Raw genomic sequence first — 24,121 nt, 5'->3', positions numbered from 1 at the left:
AGCTTTGTTAGAGCCCCTTTCAGTACTGGAAGCTGCTCTAAGGTCTCCCTGGATCCTTCTCTTCTCCAGGCTGAACAGCACCAACTCTAACCCCACAAAAACAGGAATTAATTAAGGAAATGTTCCTGTACACATGTAGGCTCCGGGAAGCTGTGACGTAGGAAAGGACTGATGGCTTTGTTTACTAAGGGTATCCTGCAGCTTTGATTTTTCACTAATGGCAGCTACTGCCAAAACAAGGAAAAATTTTGGTCTTCACCCCAGGCTATGCAGGGAATGTGAAGGCCAGCGTTTATTTCTCCTGGTGTTGCAGGCTTAAGGTAAAAGCACCAGGATGACGGCGTTGATGGTGGTCCTCAAAGGTAGATCCTCTCGGGCTGGATCCAGCATTTGCATCTAATGGCAATTGTCAGTAACTTCTCTTTCATGGAACGGTGCTCGTGGACTTGATTTTCACAACCCTGAGCAAAACCCACTGTTTATTTCAGCCAACTGGTGTGTGATTGGAAAACATTACCCTGGTATGAAAGTAGGTGGTAGAGGCATCTGATGGAAAGGGGATGGACGAGGGGACAGGAAGTGCAAGTGAGCTGGGCTTCAAGGAACAGGAGCAGATATAGCACAAAGATCACACCAGGAATAAAAGCCTGAGCTGAGACTGGGAAGAAACGAGTATGGATTCGAGAAAATTGCAATGTAAAAGATATAGTGGAAATTACTGCCGAAAAGGTAAAGCAGAATAAGGGAGAGGAACTGGAGAAGGAGGAGGAAGCAATTGCTAAGTATATTAATAGCAGCGCCAAGAGAGTTTTAATTGGAGAGCTGTTGGAACGAACCGTGGTTCTGCTCCCATGCGTTTCAGGAATGCGTGTGGCAGGTAGTTTTCCTTTTGGCAGTTGCATTGCTGATGCTGAATGCACTGGGCTTCAAGCCAAGCAGCAGATCCGCATTTGTATTTACCAGGCCCTGAGCAAACACGTTAATAATGTCATTTGTCACGGGAGATGGCACTGCGAGCTGACTTCAGATTTTTCTGTAGCAGACGGGGAATGCACTCTGATTCTGCCCTGTCTAAAGCAGCTCAGTTTAACTGTTTAAGCATGAGCTCCTGTCACCTGGCAGGAGGACATTGACCCTAGTTGGTGCCGGAGGGAGACCTTGACCTCATTGGTATGACCCGTGCAGGCTCCTTCTAAATCCCCTAGGGGACTTTCTAAGTAGGGAAGGGGTGAATCTGTGGCTTGAACATTCTTTATGTCTGGAAGGATGAAAAACAAGCATGGAGGGTTCTTAAAATTCATTTGAACTTAGTTGTCCTTTACCTCTTTGTGGGATGCCAGTGCCATGTGCTGGAGAGTTGCTTTGGATGCGGGTGCTTCTGAGCCAGTCCAGCAGCTTTTTGCATGCTGGCAAGCAGGATTGTTGTGACTGAGATGTTATGGATGCATCTTTCAGATCCTTTAGGCAATTAAAAAGCCATAACAAGTGCAAAAAGTGGCTGCAGTATTGGTTGAAATGGCCACTTCCCACCCACAGAAGAAACCACTGAATGTAGAAAGCTTGGGAACTGAGAGGTCAGTGAGGGGGTGTGCTAAAGCCAAGCACTGAGCAGTGGGAGCTGCAAAAGCTCAACTGAAGGCAGGTGGACCATGGCTCTGGGTCATCAAATCTCACAAGGGTTTGCGTTGGAAGGGACCCCAAAGCCTATCCAGTTCCAACCCCCTGCCATGGACACGGACACCTCCCACTGGATCAGGTTGCTCCAAGCCCCATCTAACCTGGTCTTCAACCCCTCCAGGGATGGGGCAGCCACCACTGCTCTGGGCAACCTGGGCCACGGTCTCCCCACCCCACAGCAAAACATTTCTCCCCCATGTCCATCGTAACACTGCCCTCAGTCAGTTTAAAACCATTGCCCCTTGTCCCATCACGATAGGCCCTGTAGAAAAGTCTCTCTCCATGTTTCTTATCAACCCCCCTGCAAGTACTGAAGGACCTCAGTGAGGTGTCCCCAGAGCTTCCTCTTCTCCAGGCTGAAGCACCCCAACTTGTTCAGCCTCTATTAGTAGAAAAGCTTTGTTTTATTGTACATGATTGTTTAGTTTCTGAGCCCTCAATCAGTAACAAATGGCTTTTTCCTGTTGAAAGAGGCTCCCTTGACTGTATGCCCTGAGCTGATTTAGATCCCCTTTGAAGGGAGTGGGGTGGACAGATTCCCCTTGCTAGCTCTGTGCAAGAACTGCTTTCAATTCATTTGAAGACACTGAATGATAGAGGGGGATCTCTGTGCATCCATTTTTTTCCTCCCAAATTGTGGGTAAGATCAGTGGGCAAGACCTTGAGGCTGGCCTGGTGGTTTATGTGAGCTGTCACAGCGGTTCCTTCTGCCTGGGCCCGGAACATGTGGGCTGAGGCTGAATACTTTGCAGAGGTCACTGCAGTTTAACTTGGTGTGCAACAGATGTTGAAAATAGCCAACAGCTTCTGTCTGTTCCTTTTCACTTGCAGGTTTATTCTTCAGTCTAAAGGAGTGATTCACAACCAGCTTTTAGAAAAACAGAGAATTGCTGAAGAGAAAATCAAGGAATTAGAGGTAAGTTTTTGGCAGGTACTGATGCTGAAAACAGAACATTGAAGGTCAGCAAGTTGCTGTTTGCTGTATCCCTCATTTTTAGCTGGTCCTTCTCATTCTGAAGGATTGCAACGAGGAGAAATGAAATGCCCATTACAAGTAACCTACAAGTAATTGATTTTTTGCTAGATCTACAACCCCAGTAGGGCCTGAAGTCCCATGTCCTGGTATGAAAACTGGGGAAGAGGGATTCAAACAAGATTAGGTAGTAAGGTTTAAAACTCACCAGCAGATTTGTGCATGGTTATTTGCAGCAGGCAGGTGATATGAAGCTTTGCCAATGCTGCGCATATTAAAAGTTTACCCTGGCTTGGGATGATTGTACAAATTCATGGAAGAGAAATCCATTGAGAATTACCAAATATGTAGAAAAGACATCCTGCTCAGGAAGTCCCTGAGCTAAAAATGTCTGGAGGGTGGGAAAGTATGAGGAGGAAGTGCGGTCTACGCCTGCCCTGTCCTCACACTCTGCCCTAGGCATCTACTTGTGGCTGCTGTTGAAGACCAGATCTAGGGGAGACGACACTTTGTTTTGATGATGTGGTCAGAGCAGTTCGGTGTTTTTATGTTTATCTGGTGGGACTGTTCAAGACAGAGAAGAATATCTAGGAACTCCAGTGGTGTCTGCGCAAGTTCCAGTGCTCAAACAACTTATCTACTGAATCTTGACTATCTTCTGGTGGCTGCATGTACAGCTGACAGTTCTTCAGAGATGTTCACAATGTACTTTTCCAAGGCTATTAGTGTATTTTTTTTCCTTAATGCCTTCAAAACACCATTAATACAAAACTCTGTTCCTTCTTTTTTGGGGAATGACAGAAGAAGCAAAGGCTGAGTTGTGTCAAGCTGCTTATATCATCTGTCAGTGTTTCAGAGAAAGTGAGCATGGAGACCAGCTAAGCAGAGACAAGCAGGAATAGGGAGTTGGTGCTCAGACCTACTCAAACTTGTGCAGTTCTGTCTCCATGTCTCCTGCTTACACTGAAGCAGAAGTAGAGTTAGTTTTTTTTTAATTCCTTCTTAAAACTCAGCTTGGCTGGGGAGATGTAGAATCGTAGAATGAATCATGGAATGTCTTGGGTTGGAAGGGACCTCAAAGGCCCATTGAGTTCCAAACCCCTGCCATGGACAGGGGACACCTCCCCACTGGGTCAGGTCACTCAAAACCCCATTCAACCTGGCCTTGAACACCTCCAGGGAAGCCACTGCTTCTCTGGGCAACCTGGGCCAGTGCCTTCCCACCCTCACAGCAAAGCATTTCTCCCTAAGATCTCATCTCAGTCTCCCCTCTTTGAGCTGAAAACCGTCCCCCCTTGTCCTATCCCTGCACTGCCTAGCTTTCCTGTAGGCCGTATATGTTGTGTTGTCTGGGGTGTCTTCTGTGTCAGACCCTCCTAAGGGGCTTTGGTTCTGGCCATGAGAACATCTTCTGCACAGGGAAAACAAGTACTCCATGGACAGACTGTGTATGTAAGATGGTGTTAATGCAGACAAGGCACAGTCATTTTTATGGGTGTGTGATATAAGTAATTGTATCCTGCTTACACTGGAACCATCCCAGCTGCCAGTGGCTTTGCCATGAAGACAGCTCTGCAGCTGGGATTGAAGAACTTCGTAGCATCTCGTCTGGATTTGAAAGTGATTGGAGTGTGGTTGCCAGCCATGTCTACAAATGGCCCATTGGTGCCTTCTTGCCAGGTCCATTGAGCTGTGGTCAGCTTTGTGGCCACTGAACCTTTCAGCTGTGCATCTCTGTTTCTTCTTGTTCCTGGTGGGCAGTGATACTACCTCGCAAACTTTCCGATTACTGAGTTCAGCAGAACAGATGGAATTCCCCCCAAATCATGATCTTTACCACTTGTACACAGAGCTTCAGAGCTGGCTGCTTTGCAGATGTGTTTGTCAGCTTTGTAGCTCCCTGTTGCTTGGGTCTCTGGTTGTGGCTGATGACTTGAAGTTCTTGGCAACAGTGATTGTCTCAGAAGGTGGTGGGAGTGGGAAGGGTGGTTGCCCGCATGGGCAACCCTGCGAGTAGGGCACAGATTTCCAAAGCTTTCAAACACTGTATATTAATGAACATTCAAGTCTATCTTTTAATTCCTCTGCATCTGGCTGGCTGACAGTTTTGTGAAAAGCATTTTCCTTCAGCCTGGGAATCCCCATGGTAGAGGACAAGCTCTTAGACTGGAAACGGAGATTTCAGGGGAAATACCTGATCCCAAGTCAGAGAACATTATCACAGGAGCAGGGGATTTTGCTGTCCTGAAAACAAGCTGTGACAGAAGCAGGAAAGAATGTGAAACTTTGTGACCTTGTGCTTCCATTGCACCATTGTCAAATAAATATCAAACCAAGATATATTAGAACTTCCCTCCATCCGTCACTAACAGTGGAAGCTTACTTTATATTTTACATTAACTACCTTGTTACTTCCTCACATTTCTGACTTTGCATAGCTGAATCCCACATGCAGGCTGGGTGGGGAATGGATTGAGAGCAGCTCTGAGGAGAAGGACTTGGGGTGCTGGGGGTTGAGAAACTCAACATGAGCCAGAAATTTGCACTTGTAGCCTGGAAAGCCAACCATGCCCTGGATTGCATCCAAAGCAGTGGGACCAGCAGCGTGAGGGAGGGAATTCTGCTCCTCTGCTCTGCTCTGGTGAGAGCCAGTCCTGTGTCCAGTTCTGGAGTCCTCAGCGCAGGAAGGACATGAGGTTATTTGAGCCAGTCCAGAGGACACCGTGGAGATGATCTGAGGGCTGGAGCACCCCCTGTACGAGGACAAGCTGAGAGAGTTGGGTTGTTCAGCCTGGAGAAGTGAAGGCTTTGAGGAGACCTTAGAGTAGCTTCCAGGGCTGAAGGGGGCTCCAGGAAAGCTGGGGTGGGGCTTTTGATCAGGAGAGCAGGGACAGGACGAAGGGGAACGTTTTTCAGCTGAAAAGAGGGGAGATTGAGATGAGATCTTAGGAAGAAACTTCTGCTGTGAGGATGGGGAGGCCCCTGGCCCAGGTTGCCCAGAGCAGTGGTGGCTGGCCCCATCCCTGGAGGTGTGTGAAGGCCAGGTTGGATGGGCTTGGAGCCTCTGATCAGTGGGAGATGCCCCTTCCCATGGCAGGGTTTGGAACTGGATGGGCTTTGAGGTCCCTTCCAACCCAAACTATTCCATGATTCCATGATTCCATGGCCGTTACTCCCTTCCCCTCCCTCTGCTGTCTTGGGTTCCTCTCCTGTTGGTGCATTACCTTTTTCAAGGCAGCATCACAAAATCAATGTGATACTGCTAGTTTGGTCCTTTCTCCTGCTTGTTGCATGGGAAAGCAGCAAGGAGAACAATGCCTGGCTTTGTAAAATGAGGCTTGGCTGGAATACGTGTTGAATGTAGTTGGTGAGAGGAGCTGTATTCTGAACATACCCAGGGGAGTCGGATATGCGTGAGGGGGCAAACGCATCTACTGCCAGGTTCTCTGCAGGAAAAGCAAGGCGGCTTCACCCTCGCACCAATGCCGTTCTAGGAATGGGAATGTATACACGTACATATGTAGTGTTCTTAGTTCACAGCTTGTGGGTAAACCTTTGGGATCCCAACAGACTGGGCAAACACACGTGCCTGCTCAGTGTGCCGGCAAGGCTTACCGAAGCCAGCCTGAATCGTGGCAAGGGGACGGCACAGCTCGTTCGCACAACTTAGGGGAGGCATCCTGCTTCACAGCAGCGATTGGATTTTTCCAGCCCTGATACTATCAAATTCTTGTTGTGTTTCACAGTATGAGGGGTATGCATTGGACCTATTTTGAAAGCATTCTAAAAGGATGAGCACAAACTCTTTTTAGCTCAGTAGTGTTTGTGCAGTAAGGAGAAAAAAACCAAGTAATGTTTTTCTTCCCTTGTTTTTAAGGAAACATGATATGTGAGGGGTGGAAACAACGCTTTGTTTCAGGAAGTGTTATCCGTTTCCATTGTTGGGCTGGATGGATTCTGTTTTTAAATATGGCATTTTAAGAAAGACAAACTCTGTGATGTTGTAAAGACACGGGAAAATTGATTCTTCACCAGGGGTGGAGAAAGCGATTATCGCTGTGTGTTTTCTCTGATAATATCTGATAGTCCCTTCTCTCATGCTATATTTCAGCATGTTTCGTTGTCAGGCGTTGTCAGACTAAATGGCTAAAAATAACAAATAAGGGGGAGGCTCTGCTGGGCAGCTCTGTCTGCTCTGTGCCACTGGATTTAGCTCCTTCATGGAGAGGGCAAAAGCAACCTGCAGCCTTCTGCTTGAGCTGGGTTTCGATTTTTAAACTGTGACTACAATGTTATGTGTGTGCTGTTTTACAGGCAGTTCTTTCACACACGTATGGGAGACTGAGAGTTCATGGCCATGGAGATACAGAGTTCGTTGTTTTCTTCAGTTGGGAACATACAGTTGGGAAAGCTGTACTGAAGTGCTTGATTTCTAATTTCTAAATGCCATGTCCCAATTGCCCCGTCCCACACAGAAAATGTCTTTGCTGTTGTTCATGGTGGAGAAATGAGTGCTCTGCTCTCCAGCACGGCTGTGCTCCCTGTTTAAAGGATTAGGTGGTGTTGCAGGGCTCCTTTGCAGAACAGTTAAAATGCACCTGCATTCTGGTGACCCGATGTCAGAGGTAATGGGAGACTTCTACCTGGTGCTGCCTGGACACAGTCTTCCTCTTGCTGCGGCTTCCAGTGCTCTCATCTCCTGTCTGGAGGAGCTTCAGCCTGGCTCTGCTGCAGCCCTCAAGCATAGCGGTGCTGCCCCCTTCTCCGAGTCTTGAGTCTTGGGTGGTTGACACAGCAGTGGTTTTGTATTGTGTGGGAACGGAGATTTCAGCAAGCGAGGTGTGGCTGGGAAGAAGTGCCGGAGCCTGGGAGTTTGAGTTCTCCAGGCAGGAATGGCTGGGATGGACCTGTTCACTGTGGCTGCATGACTCTGATGTGCTCCTGTAGCAGCTCCTGGGCGACTGGAACCATTGGCATGGACGCCAGTTCCAAGGGTGGCTTTAACGATGTGCAAACAAGGCTCTTGGGGTTTGTGGTGCTCTTTACAGACCATCAGGAGGCAGCAATTGTTAGGCCTTTCCCAAGGTAGACTGTTTCTTCCTGGGCTTTACAGTGGAGAAGCTCTCATCCCATGGTTGGCTCAGGATAGGCCAATGCCCAGGAATGCATGGTGGGCTTTTTAAGTAAACAGAGGAAAATAGGGAATGCTCCTGTTTGCTTTGGAGCCTCAAGAAGAGCCCACTGTGCCTTAGCCTGGAGCAGGTTTTACTATGCATGAGTGTGCCGTTCTCTCTCATTCCACTGCTGGCATACGCGCACGTACTGACGACAGGGTTTTAAACGTGTGTGGTCACAGGGGCTGCCCCTCATTTCTAAGCAGGGTTCCAGCCTGGTGGCTTTGTGGCCGGCTCTGCTCTCAGGAAGGCTGCATGCCTCTGTTGCTGCTGTTCCTGCAAACCAGGGGCTGGGCTGCAGTTGGGGTTTGCAAACTTATACAGAGCTTGTTTGCAGGTTTGGGGCTTTGCTTGGGGATGGATTGATTTTTGTTTTCTTAACTTGTTTGGCCTGGAAGGTGGTGTGTTGTGGGGTTGGTTTAGTTGGGTTTCTTTGCAACTTGTTCTCCTTTTCATCCCACAACTTTACAGTATCTGGTGTTTAGGAAATCTGAGTGGTGCTGTATCCTCATCTTGACCCTGAATCACAGTAACTCTCACAAGTCAGGAGTCCAGATGTTCTCTGCACTGAAGAGAAAGAATAGATCACAGATAGAATCATAGAATCATGGAATGGTTTGGGTTGGAAGCGACCTCAAAGCTCATCCATTTCCAAACCACCTGCCATGGGTGGGGACACTGGATCAGGGTGTTCCAAGCCCCATGCAACCTCGCCTTGAACACCTCCAGGGATGGGGCAGCCACCACTTCTCTGGGCAACCTGAGCCAGAGCATCCCCACCCTCACAGCAAAACATTTCTCCCTGATATCTCATGTCAGTCTCCCCTCTTTCCACTGAAATACGTTCCCCCTCACAGAATCATAGAATCATGGAATAGTTTGGGCTGGAAGGGATCTTAAAGATCATCTAGTTCCAATGCCCCTGCCATGGGCTGGGGTACGTCCCAATAGATCAGGCTGCACAAGGCCCTGTTCAACCTGGCCTTGAACGCCTCCAGGGATGGGGCAGCCACAACTCCCCTGGGCAACCTGTGCCAGGGCCTCACTACTCTCATAGTGAAGAAATTCTTTCTTACATCTAGTCTAAATCTGCCCCTCTCCAGTTTATACCCATTGCCCACAGTCCTATCACTGCAAGCCTTTATAGACAGTCCCTCCCCAGCTTTCTTGCAGGACCGCTTCAGGTATTGGAAGGTCGCTATAAGGTCTCCTTGGAGCCTTCTCTTCTCCAGGCTGAACAACCCCAACTCTCTCAGCCTATCCTCGTACAGGAGGTGCTCCAGCCCTCAGATCATCTCCATGGCCTCCTCTGGACTTGCTCCAACAGCTCCATGTCCTTCTTATGTTGAGAACTCCAGAATTGGATGCAGGGCTGCAGGTGGGGTCACAGCAGAGCACAGCAGAGGGACGGAATCCCCTCCCTTGCCCTGCTGGTCCCACTGTTTCGGATGCAGCCCAGGGCATGGTTGGCTTTCCAGGCTACAAGTGCAAATTTCTGACTCACATTGAGCTTCTTATCCCCCAGCACCCCAAGTCCTTCTTAAGGCTGCTCCCATTCCATTCTCTGCCCAGCCTGGATGTGTGCTTGGGACTGCCCTGACCCAGGACCTTGCCCTTGGCCTTGTTGTACTGCATGAGGTTCACATAGTCCCACCTCTGCAGTCTGTCCATGTCCCTCTGGATCCATCCCTTCCCTCCAGTGTGTCGACCGCACCACACAGCTTGGTGTTATCAGCAAACTTGCTGAGGGTGCCCTTAATCCCACTGTCCATGTCTGCAACAAAGATGTTAAACAACACCAGTCCCAATACTAACCCCTGAGGAACATCACTCATCACTGGTATCTACTTGGATATTGAGCTGTTGACCACAACTCTTTGAGTGCGACTATCCAGCCAATTTCTTACCCACCAAGTGGTCCATCCATCAAATCTGTGTCTCTCGAGTTTAGAGACAAGAATGTCATGCTGGACAGTGTAGAATGCTTTGTGTAAGTCCAAATGGTTCCAGAGGGCCACTGGGTCCTAGCGGTGATCCTCCTCTGCTTGCCGTGGAGGAAGCTGGATGCCTAGTGTGGGGAGAGGTGGAGCGTGGAAGTGAGCTTAACATGTAGGCTTAACATTTGGGCTTGCATGGAGCAGAAAGCTGTGGGAGGTCCACAGACTGGTGTGGTTGGTGTGGGCGTGAACTGTGGAGCATCTCTTCCACAGCTTTGGGTATCTGAGGCAGCCACAGGTGTCTGGGCGGGTCTCTCTGGGCACGGGTATTTGGACTTGGTGATGTTCCTGGAAAATGCATTTCATCTTGACTCTGGTGGCTTCCATCACCCAGGCCTGAGTCTGTGCCTTGACTGAGGGCTCATTCCTGATGTTCAGGCGGCAAAGCAGGTGGCTCTGCCTGCTTTTTGAGGCTGTGGGTGGTCCAGCTGCCTGGCTAAGATTGCTGCCAGCTGGGGAGCATCTGCAGGCCCTCGTGTCAGGGAGTGGAGCACAGCCTGCGCGGGCAGAGCTGCTGGCACTGTGCTGCCCTCCATAGAGGTGCTTGTTTAGAAGAAGGAAGTAGCCAAAGCTTTTGCTCTCCCCATAGATCTGACTCTTACTGGAACGAGAATCTGCATTCTTATTCCTCATTTTTGAAATTAAAAATACTCCGTGCAATGAGAAAAACAGGCTTTAAAATAATAAAATGGGCAGAAGGTTGTCAAGGTGAAATCATTCTTTGCAGAGAAGCCCTCTGACACTGGTCTGGGTCCATATGAGTGTCAGGTGAGTACTAGAAGGCCTGGGGCAGAGCTAACGCTGCTCTAATCCTTTCTGTTCCTTAAACCAGCTCTGCAGATGGGAACATGAAGAATCAGCTGTCGTCCTTGCTTTCTATGCTGTGATGAATCACTGACTTTTAACTTATTTCTCTGTTAAAAGCCTTGCAGTCTGTCTTATTGTCTCTTGTCACAGCAGAAGGGCTGTGTTCCTGCAGCCTCACTTAATGCATATTTTATGCTATTTCTCATTTACCCAAATTGCATCGCCTCTCATCCCAGATAAATGAGAGCTGACAGTGTGCAGCAAGCACCTTGCAGCATTCAAAGGGAACAAATGCTCCTCACTCATCTCAAGCAAGGAGGTGTATTTTTTTAAATACTGGTTCTGGTTCCTACGGCAGATAAAGATCAAATAAGAATATGTTCTTGCTTTGAGAATTGCGCAAGCACCTTGTCCTGTGTGAAACAGTGCAAAAGTCACTGGTTGCAAAACACGGCATAGCAATCTTAGCTGCACAAAAAGGAGGAATCATCACACTGAGAGGGGATTCCCAGCTCTCCGAAAGGGTGTCCCACTGGTTTCGACCTGGGAAGGTGTACGAACCCTTCGGGATCTCATGGCGTTATTGTGCAGTGGCTGTGGGTGATGATGGTGGTGGGGTGACGTGGGTTTGTAACAGCACCTGGGTATAGTTGTGTGTGTGCAAGGCTGTCTCGCTCCTTTGGAGCAATCATTCACCACCACAAGTTGCCTAGCTCCCAGATTTTTGCCAGCATTTGCTTAATTAGTAATTCTTTGTTAGTCTTCCCTGCCCTGCAGACTGCCAAGTAAGCACACAAACTAGCTGGGAGGGCAAAGGCTTCGTGGAGGGAGAACTGGAATTTGATGACTTTCACTGTTCCTACTTTTATTTTTATGTGGATAGATTTTAAAAGCAGGAGAATCATTAACATGGGTGTTGATTGCTTGCTTTTAACCCCTTTAGAAGCTAGTTATAGAGATGCTTTCAAATTAATTGTATCCTAGAACTCATTTTAGGTTTTTTTTTGGGAGGGGATGGGGTTTACTCTGATTCAAAAAATCTGATGGGAAAAGCTTTTGAAGTAAACTGCCAATGTGCTTGCGTTCCTTTGTGATTCAAGGGAAAGTGAGATACATTATGCGTTAGTAAAAACCCGCTTCTGCTGTGTCTACATGGTTTTGTCCATCCAGGAGTCTACACTTAGTCATCTGGCTCTGGAAAGGTTGCTTGTTTCCCCTGATTAGCATTAAACTGCTTTTATGATTACGCTGAAATCATTTTAACAGTTGGTAGATAAGTCTGGCTTTGTCATTTTAAACCAGGGTCTGATTCATTGTCAAAGCTTTGCTTTGTGCTGATGGCTGCAGAAGTATCCAAAGCAACGCGCTGAGCTGGATGCGGATCCCTCTCCGAATTCCTCCTCGCATGAGTAATCGTTAGTCACAACCCCAGCGCCGCTGTCCTGGCCTGAGTCACCAGCCCCTGCCGTCGCTCCTTGCTGGCCTTTGTGCTGAGCAGCTCTGGGGGGGGATATCTGTGCCCGAGAAACCTCTGTCCTGCCCCTGTCTCCTTCCTCTCGCCTGGGGAGAACAGGAAGTGATTATTTGGAAAGCGTGCTCCTGCGTGTAGGAGACCTGACCCAGCCCTGAGTCAGCTTCATAAAGCCACACCTTGCTCGCCAGGTATGCGGGGAGCCTGTCACAGCTTCCTGCCCGCCCCAGCGCTGCGCTCCTTGCTCTGCCAGTGTGTTCCTAGCGGGGACATGGCTGCTTCCTGCCTGCGAGGCATATGAAGTCCAGAGGTTCTGAATTAGGGGGGTGCCGGTTAGTTGGGATGTTCTGTCACCTTTTTGTTGCTGATTTGTTGAGTCTTTGGGATTTGTGGAAGTAATTTTTCTTTTAAAATGGCCTTGTTTGGCTGGACCCGACAGAGGTGAATGGTATGGTGTGATTTTGCAGGAGTCCTAGTGCTCAGAGGTCTTCCCATGAGCTGTATGGGCTCTGCAGGGCCATAGGAACTGAAGGCCAAATAGGGGAACTTACCGTGTGTTGCAAGAGGCAGTTTGGTGAGGGACGCTTCTGCCAGAGCAAAGCTTGGGGGGTTTCAGAACCTGGGCAAGTTTCTTCTCCTGAAGTTCTGTGTGTTTGACCTGCTCAGCTGTCATCAGTCTGGTGAGGGTGTGGTGTCCGACCTGAAGCGATGTTCCCCTGAAACTGCTCTAACCAGGGAGTTTTGCCAAGGAGGGGTGTGCGGAGAGGAATCCTCTGGGTCACAGAATCATGGAATGACTTGGGTTGTAAGGGACCCACAAGGATTTCTGCTGCCATCTACTGAAAGGTTCCCAGCCAGCTGCCCTTTAGAGTGGTTAACACCAAGCTCTGTTGTGGAAGGTCCCTGGAATACTCCATCACTTCCCAATCACAGAGACTTGCTGTCTCCTCCTGGGAATGCTGTCCTGTGGTGGTCCTGTGTGGGTTGCTTCCCATGGGGCTGTGGTGCAGGCAGGCTTTCCTGCCCGGTACCTGTCTCCTTCTCTTGGTACCTGGTTTGGTACCAATCACGGAAAACAGCAGCTGCTTTCTGAAACTAGCTTTTCCAGTGTGTGGTCCTTAGGGTTTCAAGGCACAATGATAAGGATGAGGGAAGCCCTGTTGCTTCGCTGTAGGTAGGGTGAATCCACAATCAAGGTGGATTTGCACCAGCAATTCTTTAGGCAGGTGCTTCTAAAGACCCTGCTGGGTTGGCAAGTGCACTTGTATGCTTGATGTCTTCTCTTTTTCACTCTAATCCAGATGGTTTTGAAGTGACCAAGGGTCCCCGCTACCTTTTGGAAAGAATGGCTAGGGGAAAACCCAGGGATCTGAGTCATCACGTCTCTTAGGTAAATGGCATCATCATGTTTCTGTCAGCAGCCGTCATCAGCCAGCTGGGCTCCCTTCGTACCACAGCGCCCTCACTCTTGAGGAAACCCTGGGCAACTTCCTGACAGCAATAACTCTGCTTGGAAAGTCTTCAAGTGTCTCTAAATATTTGGTGGTTGCTGTAGTGTGGTAATTCCCGTGTGTATGTGTGCCACAGTGCTACCGTGGGTGAGGACTGGCTCTGGGTGGGCCCACCAGGGTGTACGGCTGCCGGCAGAGCCACCCCACCCTGCTGCCTTGCCACCGTTTCAGTTTCTCCGAAGCAGAAGCAGCCGGACGCTGGTCAGCAGGTCCACCTCCTTCCCATTCATGGTTCCAAATGAAATCCAGAGCACACATCGTAGGCACAGCATCTTCCATGATCTCAGGCTGGCCAGAACGTTAGTGGTGTGGGTGATGATGGCTCAGTGTGCTGTTCCCCAGCAAGGGTGGTTTGGGTGATTCCAGCCATGGCGACAGCAGCAGCCTCGACAGCGAGGGCTGTGCATGCTGCTGTGCTGCCTGGCCCCTTGCCTGCGGGCAGCACAGCTTGGCTTTCCTTGCAGGGAAGATCCTTCCCCAGACAAGTGTGTGCTTCCAGCTCTATCTCAGGATCTGCTGATCCGAAAGACTGTACACACAGACCTCTCAAGGAATGCAAAAAATGGCCTGGGTTAACTTTGGGAGATACAGAAACTCTTGGCTAGCAGATTTCTTGGGACAGTGTCACAAGATGAGCTGTGTCAGGGCTCCTATTTGAGGCACCACATCATGTCTGAAGACTCTGCAGCATTCCTTGACAAAGCCTTCGAAGCATGAGTGTGGGATGCCAGCATCTCTCAGTGGGCAGCCGAGCGTGCTGCGAGCTGTGGGGGGGAGGTGTTCTCTGGGAAGGGACTTGCCAGCTCCTCTCACCCTCACAAGTTGGATGTAAGAAAAGTTTATAGAAAAACAGAGGGTTTTTTGAAAAGAAAATGCTGAAATGAGAAGGCGTGTTCCAATAGGAGATCCTTTAATTTCCATGGCAACATTTTTGTTTGGGTTTAAGTGAATTTGTGTTTGCAGGTCAGCAAAGCTCTTTTTCTCATGCTGAGGTGAAGAGAAAGAACTGGAATTTGAAGAGAAAGCAAAAGGAGGAGACGCTGAATGAGAAACCGCTACTTGAAACAGGAAATCCACCTGTGCATGAGGCGTAGCACAGTATGAATAACCTGTGGCTGCTGTGAGCTGGTTCCCTGTGGAGAGCAGAAGCGCTGTTTTGGCTGCTGGCTTTGGGTGTGCACGCTGTGAAACGCCGTGCTGAGCTACCAGCTCCAGACAAGGCTCCAGCTTCTGAAGGCAGAGGTGTCTGAATCACAGTGCTGGAGAAGCACAGTGCTTTGATCATTGAAAGCCTGTCCGAGAGGAGCTGATTAATAGTTTTTTCTTTCTGTGGAATCTGTGGATGCTGGCTTTTTAATCTCCCAGGAATGTAAGGTCTGGGTGCGTCATTGAGCTGCTTCAGCGAAGCACTGGCCTCGCGAGCAGCGTGATGCAATGGGAGTGGAGGCGGGAGGCTTGGGCCTCAGTCAGGAGGTGACTTCCTGCCATGTCAAAAGGCCGTGGGCCTCCCCCGTTAACCACAACTCCTTTTCTTTGTCGGAGTGTGAGCTGTCATTGTATTTGCATTAAATCCAGTATTTCCACAGCTGCTGCCAAAAGCGAATAGCGTGGAGCCAGTCAGCAAGCAAGTGTTGCCAGTGACAGGGATGGCAGTGCCGGGGAGAGCTGTGATATGGCATCACCATAAATACCGCCAGCGCCAGGGCACAGGCTCACCGCCCTGGAGGGCATCGGTAAAGAGTGTGCATAGTGAAGGATGGCTTGTGGGTGCTGCTGGCCATATCTGCTGGCTGGGGCCAGTCAAGCTGGTGCTTCCAAGAGCTTGTGCTCCATCCGCAGGCGATGCGGAGAGGCAGCTGGTGCTGTTGGCTGCACAGCCGCCCTTCCTCCTGGGAAGTCATCCTGGGAGATCAGTGTGCGTTGCCTGTTGGATGTGGCTGCCTGAGCAGCCAGTCCTGGTTCTGGCTGCATCTCTGATCACAGGCAGACGGCACTTTTCTTCTACACAGTGGTACTGAGTTGCCACACAGCTCAGCTCTCACCCCACACACATAGGTTAGGAAGGCTTGGAAGCGGGGAAGGCTCTGAAGAATTGGGAGGGGAGAATAAGGGCAAGACTTGGTGGAAGGAGAGCATTGGAGCCCAGCTTTGGAGACCCCAGTGGGTGCTGGAGGGGCACCTGGAGGGGCCAGCTCTGCTGCTCAAAGAAGAATTTTCATCCTCCAGCTTAGATCTGCATGAGCCATGACAGCCACAAGTGCTCCTGCCCTGCGCCAGGCCACGCTGTTGCTCAGAGTCCCTTGACCTTGAGGAAGTGGGACCAAAACAACTCCTTAACGGAAAGCATTGGAAATCCCACTGCGTTTGGTGAGCAGAGCCATTGTTTGTAGCCTCTGTCTCACTGTCCTATCATAGAATCATGGAATGGTTTTGGTTGGAAGGGGACTTAAAGCCCATCCAGTTCCAACCCCCTGCCATGGGCAGAGACATCTCTCACTAGATCAGGTCACTCCAAGCCCCATCCAACCCAGCCACCTCTTCTCTGGGCAACCTGGGCCAGGGCTTCTCCATCCTCACAGCAAAATATTATTTCCTAAGATCTCATCTCCGTCTTCCCTCTTTCAGCTGAAAGCCATTCCCCTTGTCCTATCCCTGCCCTTCCTGATCAAGAGCCCCTCCCCAGCATTCCTGGAGCCCCTTTCAGGATTGGAAGCTGCTCTAAGGTCTCCTCACATCCTTCACTTCTCCACGCTGGACAACCCCAACTGTCTCAGCCTGTCATCGTAGCAGAAGTGCTCCAGCCCTCAGATCATCTCCATGGCCTCCTCTGGCCTCGCTCCAACAGCTCCATGTCCTTCCTGTGCTGAGGGCTCCAGAACTGAACGCAGTAGCCATGTGCTAGTCTCATGCCTCAGTGCAGGTGACAGCCCCCTTCCAGTGTGGGGACAGAGCCAGGCCGGAGGGGATTGAGCGGTCTTACTGCCAGGAAGGGGCTGGATAAGAACTTGTGGGTGCCTTTGATGGAAACAAACAGGGGAGCAGGAGCTTGTCCTGTGCTGGAGCAGGGAAGTGGCTCAGTTTCAGAGTGTGTGTGAAGTGTGCAGCCCACCTGGAAATGTGTAGCTATAAATTCTGCTGCCTTCTCGCATGTCTTCAGCCACCATCAAGGTGCCTCCAGCTCCCCTTCCTTGCTTCTGCAGCAGAGAGGCTTCTCGCACGCTGTCCAGAACTTCAGCCTCAGGTCATTCCTCCCTGCAGCTGTGCCTGGGTCATGGAAACAACGCTGTGTTTCTGAACCCTCTGCAGGCTGCAGGACTCACTGCCCCGGCCCAGATGGCATTTGGAAGCTGCACTTTCAATAACGCTCAAGGAGTGTGGTTTGCAGGGTGGTAAATAAATCTCTAGGCAAGTGGATGTGGCAACCGTGAACTAAGAGGAAGAACTGTCCCCTGGTGCAGCAGGAGCTCCGTCGGCTGACAGAGCATCCTCTTCCTGCTCTGCTGTCCGTGTTTCCTCCCTCGCTGCCTGGCCGCACTCAGCTGTTGGGGTCACACCAGCGTCTCGTGGCGCTGCATGGCCCCGCTGCAGAGCCTGGCCCATGGGTTTGGGCTTTTCTGGGAGCGGAGTGGCATGTGTCACCTTCACCCTCTCACCTTCCCAAAGCACGGCTCCTTTTTCTCTCTGCTCTCAGGCCCTGTGAATCCGGCACTGGAATTGTCCTGGTTTGGGTCACTTTGTCTGGCCGGGAGTGGGGGCTGTGGGGAGCAGCTGGTGTGGAGAGCCGGTAGGGGCTTAGGGTCAGCAGCTTGTGGGTTGTGCTGCCTATGAAGTCAGTGGCTTTGCCATGCAGGGCCGGGGTGCTGCCATGCGGGATTGAGGGCACCCTCAGCAAGTTTGCTGATGGCACTGAACTGTGTGGTACAGTGGACACACTGGAGGGAAGGGATGGATCCAGAGGGACATGGACGGACTGCAGAGATGGGACTGTGTGAACCCCATGGAGTTCAACAAGACCAAGGGCAAGGTCCTGGGTCAGGGCAATCCCAAGCACAAATCCAGGCTGGGCAGAGAATGGATTGGGAGCAGCCGTGAGGAGAAGGACTTGGGGTGCTGGGGGTTGAGAAACTCAATGTGAGCCAGAAATTTGCACTTAGCAAATTAGCCTGGAAAGCCAACCATGCCCTGGGCTGCATCCAAAACAGTGGGACCAGAAGGGCGAGGGAGGAGATTCTGCCCCTCTGCTGTGCTCTGATGAGACCCCACCTGCAGCCCTGCATCCAGTCCTGGAGTTCTCAACATAAGAAAGACATGGAGCTGTCGGAGCAAGTCCAGAGGAGGCCACGGAGATGATCTGAGGGCTGGAGCACCTCCTGTATGAGGAGAGGCTGAGAGAGTTGGGGTTGTCCAGCCTGGAGAAGAGGATGCGGGGAGACTTTAGAGCAGCTTCCAGTACTGAAAGGGGCTCCAGGAAAGCTGGGGAGAGGGTCTTGATCAGGGCGTGTAGGGACAGGATGAGGGGGAACAGTTTTCAGCTGAAAGAGGGGAGATTGAGATGAGATCTTAGGACAAAATGTTTTGCTGTGAAGGTGGGGAGGCCCTGGCCCAGGTTGCCCAGAGCAGTGGTGGCTGCCCCATCCCTGGAGGTGTTCAAGGCCAGGTTGGATGGGGCTTGGAGCCCCTGATGCAGTGGGAGGTGTCCCTGCCCATGGCAGGGGGTGGAACTGGATGGGCTTTAAGGTCCCTTCCAGCCCAATCTATTCCGTGATTCTGTGACTAAGTCCCGCTGGGCTCCTGGCTGGCAGCACTGGAGTTAGTGGTAGAGACGTAATGTCACAGCAGCGGCCTCTGATTTCATTGGGGACCAAACCCTGCAGCCCAGTTCTGGCACTGCACTGGAAATTTGCTGTAGCTGCACTCACCTTGGCACAGGAGGCAGAGAATGAATATTTGGAATGGTGGATGCACCTTTGCAGGAAAATACATGGAGCAAATGGGGTGCTGAGATGAAACCTCACAGCCATGGGCTGGCCAGAACGTGGCTTTGAGGTTGTGGGTTTACCTGGGACTGCAAGTCTACACTGAGTTTCAAGGATTGCTGTGCGAGTTCAGGGAAGTTCGGAGGTGGGGTTTGGAAGCCTGCAGTAGTGTTGCTCCTGCCAGGAGCAGATTCCATCAGCCTGGCAGAGCCAGCCGGACCGGAACAGCCTCCAGTGTGACTTTGACCGCCAACCTGCACTGTCAGACCGGGCTCTCTGTAGGCAGCGCGTCAGCTGCGTTGCTCACAGTGTGGCTCCTGGGGAAGGCGCTCCAGGAGAGACGGCGTTTCCTGTCTAGACCCCAGTAATCACAGTGAGGAGGGGTTTGCGTGCAAGCTCCTGCTCGCTCCTCTGTGATTACCAAAGCAGAAACTGGGCTGCAGCTTCTTGGGAAGGAACTCCTTGCTTCTGCCACGCATCTTGGAAAATGCGGTAACCAGACTGCTCCTCGCTCCCCTTTCATCAGGGCCGTCAGTTGGAGTGGGAGCATACTGCTGTGCTGGCTGCGGTACTGCCAGCCCGCGGGAGGGCTCGGGAAGTTGGCATCGCCCCAGCTGTGAGTTCAGGGTTTCACCTGACACCCAAGGGATGCTCCATGAGCCCAGGGATGCTTCTCCCTGCAACCTGCTTTTGGCAGGAAGGAGTGAAAGCATCAGGACCAGCCCAGATCCTCTTGTCCCAGAAACTATTGACTAAGAAGAGTGAAATGCAAATGCCCTGAATCCTCACCTGCCTGGGACCGAAGGTGATGCTGCAGTGAAGGAAAGGCATTAACCTATGTTCCTTTGCCGGGAACTGTGCAGCTCCAGCTCCCTGTTCCTGCGAGCGGGGCAGAGCCAGCACTGTGCAGGAGTGGGCAGTGTGGATCTGCGTGGGCCATGACAGCCACCGGTCAGGCCATGTTGGTGCTCGGGGTCCCTAGACTCTGAGGAACCAAAACAGCTCCCTAATGGGATGTTGAAATCCCACCGTGTTGGGAGAATGGACCCGCTGATCACAGCCTGCACCCTGGCTGCATGCGGAAGCTGCCCTATGCGGCTGCTCGGCTCTCCTGCCTCGCTGCTCGCCACAAAGGTCTCCTGCTGCCTCCTGGGCCCGAGGGCTGGGGAGTAGACAGGCAGCTGGAGTCCTTTCATAACTCATTTAATTGCATCAAAGAAAATATTTTAGCGATAAATCCACCCAGAGAAGCCAGCTCTCTTGCTGCTCCCTCCTGCAGTCCAGAGCTCGGCGGAGCTTGGAGCCCCACAGGCTTTCCAGGCTGTCTCCCCTCGCAGCTTTCAGATTCTGTTCCTTGGTGTGAAATCCCTCGCCGTCTGTGTGGACAGCGTGGGAGCGGCATGGTGGTGGCACAGGAACCCGTGCTGTGCCGCCACTGCCTGCTGTTTCCTGGAAAGCAGCTCTTGTAAGTGAGAGGGCTCCCACACACCCAGGGGTTGGGGGAACAGGATGAGGAGCCCTTTGCCATACCTGCAGCCCTGGCTGTCACTAGTCACTTCGACTGTTCAAATAAAAGCCCTTCAGTGTTTGGGAATGGGGTGGGAAGAGATGTCCTCATGGTATGGACGTTTCAGCTGAGCGTATGGAAGTGTCATGGCAGATCCACGAGGGAGCAGAGGCTGCAATGGCAGCAGCACTGTCCCATTGCTCATGGATTGTCCTTCAGGATGGTGGGTCCCAGCTCTCTGGGCACTCGCAGGAGCTGGGACAGTATCAGCTCCGCAGTTCTGTTGCCAGCCGGCAGCAGCCGCATCCTTCAGCTCACACTGAACCCCCAAGGCTGTGCCTCGCAGCCGGAGGGTGGGTGCCCACAGCAGCTGCGGTGCAGCCTGCACCCTCGAGTGCAGCTGTGCTCTGGGAAGCACCCCGGAGCCACACGGGTCCCTATGGCTTCCTCCCATGCTGGGGACCCCGCTGGCCCCCTTTCACTGGTCTGGGCTTTGGAGGGTGTTCCTACCATGCAGGGCTTCTCTGCCTGGGGCTGGGAAGGGATGAGCAGAGCCTGTGTGGGATGCTTGAGTTTAACAATAATCTAATAACCTGCCAGGGTGCTCTAGTTTAACAATAATCCTGCCAATGTGTTTTGGTACTGAGCTCCGTGGAGCTGCCGGCCCACAGGAAGGTGCTCAGCTGTGCCCACCGCAGGCTCCGAGTGTTGTGCCACAGCGGTGCCCATCTGGCTTTTTGAGAGGAGCCTTGTGAGGACAACCAGCCCGTGCCAGAGCAGCAGGTCCTGCCCCACGGCTGCTCCCGCCGCCCTGGGAGCAAGAGAGTCCCCGTTCTGTACTGAAACACCCTCAGAGCGGTGTCCTCCCTGCTGCCGCCAGAGTGGGGCTGGGGCCAGCGGCAAGAGCTGCCTGCGCCCCCGCAGCAACGCCTTCCGCCCGCCTGGCCTCCACTGGGAACTGTTGTGTCTGTTGTTTGGGAACCCAGAGAAAATAGTGCAAAGAGCCAAGTGCCGTTTTTTCCAGTCACCTAGGAGCACCCAGACGAGCAGGAAAAAATGCTGCATGCTGAATTCCTGTCTTGGGATGTACAGATTGGGGCTGCCTCCCTGCCAAGATGAGCCTAATTAAAGATGATTAAAGAAACGCATGGATTTAGTGATGATGCCAGGGAATTTCTGATAGAAGGGAGGATATGGGTTTAGAAAACCAGCCCAGCTGGGAAAAAGCCCTTTTCACTCCAGTGCTAAAGGATTTTTGCTGTCGTCCCCATAAGCAGGCTTCGGCACAATGATTCCCCTCTAGGCTCCAAGCATTACAGGATCTGATTCCTTGTCCTTCCTTGCTGCAGTTAACTCACAGTTATCTCGCTTTTGTGGCTCTGCTGTTGTAACAGCCCTGGCAACTCCAAGAAGGGAACAAAATCCAGCCTGTGTAAACATTCTTCAGGTTGGCTATTAAAGTGCCGGGTGCCTCTGGACATGACCCACCCCTGCCCTCCGGTGAGGAGAGCTGCAGGGCTGTGCGTGCCCCAGGCGGGCAGTGCATGGCGCCAGCACCCAGTCGCGCGCTGCCAGTGCCCGGCCAGACCCTAAATCTCCTCTGGGTTTTCTGTCTTGCAGCAGAAGAAGGCGTACCTGGAGCGGAGCATGAAGGAAGCAGAAGACAACATCCGGGAGATGCTGATGGCTCGAAGGACTCAGTAGCTGTGCGGTTCCCCACTCCGGGTGGGTTTGGGCTGTTCAATAAAACGCTATTGTGAAGCCTGAGCCGCTCTCCTCTGCCTGCAGCTGCAGCGTCGCACAGCGGGGATGTGACGGAGGCAGTGGGGAAGGGGATTTGGGAGTTGGAGTGAGGGTCTATGATCCTGCTTTGCTCTCAAGCAGCCGTAGCCCTTGCTTTTTGGAAAGATGCCGATGGGTTCTCATTTATTCTCTTCTGGCATGCCAGGTCCTGGTGCCCTCCTGGAGAGCCCCAGCGTGCAGCCAGCTCGTGGAGGGCCAGTGCCACCCTGTGCTTCATGCTCGTAGTGCACCAGCCCGGCCTCCCCGGCTCCTGCCTTTGGCGTTGTCAGGGTCATCCCTCCCTCCAGCAGCTCCCTGGGGTCTTGGAGCGGGGCAGGAGTGGGCAGGCCCCACTGCCGCACTCCATGCTGGCACCTCACCGGCTGTCACAGCTTCAGCTGCACTGGCTGCCATCCCTGCCCCATGGATCAACACCCCGGGAGCCGATCCCCAGGGGCTGTCCACCCCCACACATGTAAGTGCACCCTCAGCAGAGAGCCCTCTCTCGGGACAGGGTTGGAGAGGGATTTAATGGGATCAAATGGACTCTGCTGCCCCGGCACTGGACAAGGACTGACCTGCTGGACATTTATTCTCAATTGGTCCTTTTGGTCCCAAACTTCACTGCTTTTCCACACTTGTTCCTCCTGAAATCACCTCTGCCTTAGTCTCCTCCACTAAATGCCCCGTAGCAAGTCCTGTGCAGGCCCAAACAGCTTTTCCCTGCATCCCATAATGTGTCGCAGCCCCAGGCATCAGCTCCTGACCTCTGCAATGTGATCTGGAGCACTGTGGGGAGCACTGAGGCTCTGTGGGGACAGTCTGGGAAAGGCTGGAGAAGTGGTGCTTCGCGTGTCCCTGGGCTGGATCCTGTGCCCATGCGGTGGTGCCTGCGTGCTCTTCGGGGCTGTAGGCCTGGCAGAGCCCGTGCAGGGCCTGGGGTGGCCTGGCAGGGCGTCACTCAGGCTCCCCTTCCTGCTGGACCCCCTGGAGCGAGCAGCCTTGTCCGGGGCGCAGGGTGGGTGATCCCCTGGAGCCGTGTCTGCCTGCATCGGTGCTGGGGCAGGGGCAGCTGCCTCAGCCCATCCCGCAGCGGGGAGCCATGTCCCGGCTTGCTGACAGCTGCTGGAGCGTGCTCTGCTCCAGCACCTGGAGCGTGATTTTCCCCCGCACAGTGCCGGGTGGCTGGAACTTGGGCAGACTTTCCTGTTGGAGTGTTGGAGACGGGGTTATCCCCCAGGGACAGGCAGGGTACCGCTGCAGCCACATGAGCCCAGGACCGCAGCCACTTTGTTGGTGTTTGTGACAGGTGCTGGAACGGGAAACTTCGAGTCTTTGGCCCGTCCTGCACTGGGGGCCAAGAGCAAACAGCCTGGAGCAGCTCCTGGCCCTGCCTGAGACCCTGATGGGGCTGTGACGGGGCTGGGGGCTCGCTCCTGCCCGACAAGGCCATTCCGGGGAGCAGCGTGGGGCAGGCTGCCCACCGCGCTGCGATAAAGGGTGGTGGAATGGGGTGAAGGGGCGGCCGGGGGCATGGCGCAGGGCAGCCCAACACTCCACTTTCACCCCTCGGCCAAGATGGGGTGAGCTGTGACCACCCTGCTGAGCCCCCGGGCTGCCGTCCCGCCTGGGAGGCACAGTGGGATGGGGTGAGCTGAGCAGAGGGCTACAAGCTCGCTGGAGTATCCTCAGTTTGTGTCCGCCTGCCAGCACCGGCTTTGCTCCCTGCGGGTGGGCAGTCGGCTGGGAGCCCCTTCCCCGCCCTGCCGAGGGATGCTGATGGCGTGCAGGAATGGCTGCAGCTGGAAACCCTTGGCATTTAATCCATGACCTCGTTTCTTCTTACAGATTAATTTACTCCCCTCCAGCCTGTGCTCTGCAGCGGGAGATGGTGATCACTGCTCAGCACCCTGGAGCAGGATCAGTCCCCGCCCATCGCTGCTGGCACACACACAGCAGCTCCGTGCCCTGGCTCTGGATCTGCTGGAGAAAGCTGGGCCAGGGACGGGGATCTGTGTCCCCAGCTCTCAGTATGCAGTGGATGGAAACCCAGTGGCGCTGCCCTACATATGATGGGGGGCGGATGGGTGCTGCCCTCCCAACGCGTGCTCACAGCACCCATTTGCTGCAGCAAATCCTGCCGGCGCTGGGGAGAGTCGAGCCAGGTATCCCTGGCCCAGGCAAGGCACGGATCCCGCCAGCACGGCTGCATGCAGCCACGTCCCCCATGGCTGCTGCAGGCAGCG

The 24,121-nt window shown here is 52.7% G+C and overlaps 1 protein-coding gene across 1 annotated transcript in view; it reads left to right on the top strand.

Moving 5' to 3' along the window:
• The window catches only part of PFDN1 (prefoldin subunit 1), a 39,255-nt gene extending 17,395 nt beyond the window's left edge, over positions 1-21,860 (top strand). The window contains exons 3-4 of the mRNA XM_054079462.1: positions 2,509-2,593; positions 21,714-21,860. Of these exons, the coding sequence (XP_053935437.1) occupies positions 2,509-2,593; positions 21,714-21,797 (169 nt within the window). The 3' untranslated portion in view covers positions 21,798-21,860. The remainder of the gene's footprint in view (positions 1-2,508; positions 2,594-21,713) is intronic.
• The last annotated feature ends 2,261 nt before the right edge of the window (positions 21,861-24,121 follow it).

This window comes from Cuculus canorus, chromosome 14 (genome assembly GCF_017976375.1).
Source record: "Cuculus canorus isolate bCucCan1 chromosome 14, bCucCan1.pri, whole genome shotgun sequence".
Classification (NCBI taxonomy): Eukaryota; Metazoa; Chordata; class Aves; order Cuculiformes; family Cuculidae; genus Cuculus; species Cuculus canorus.
This window is presented reverse-complemented; position numbering and strand designations above follow the sequence as displayed.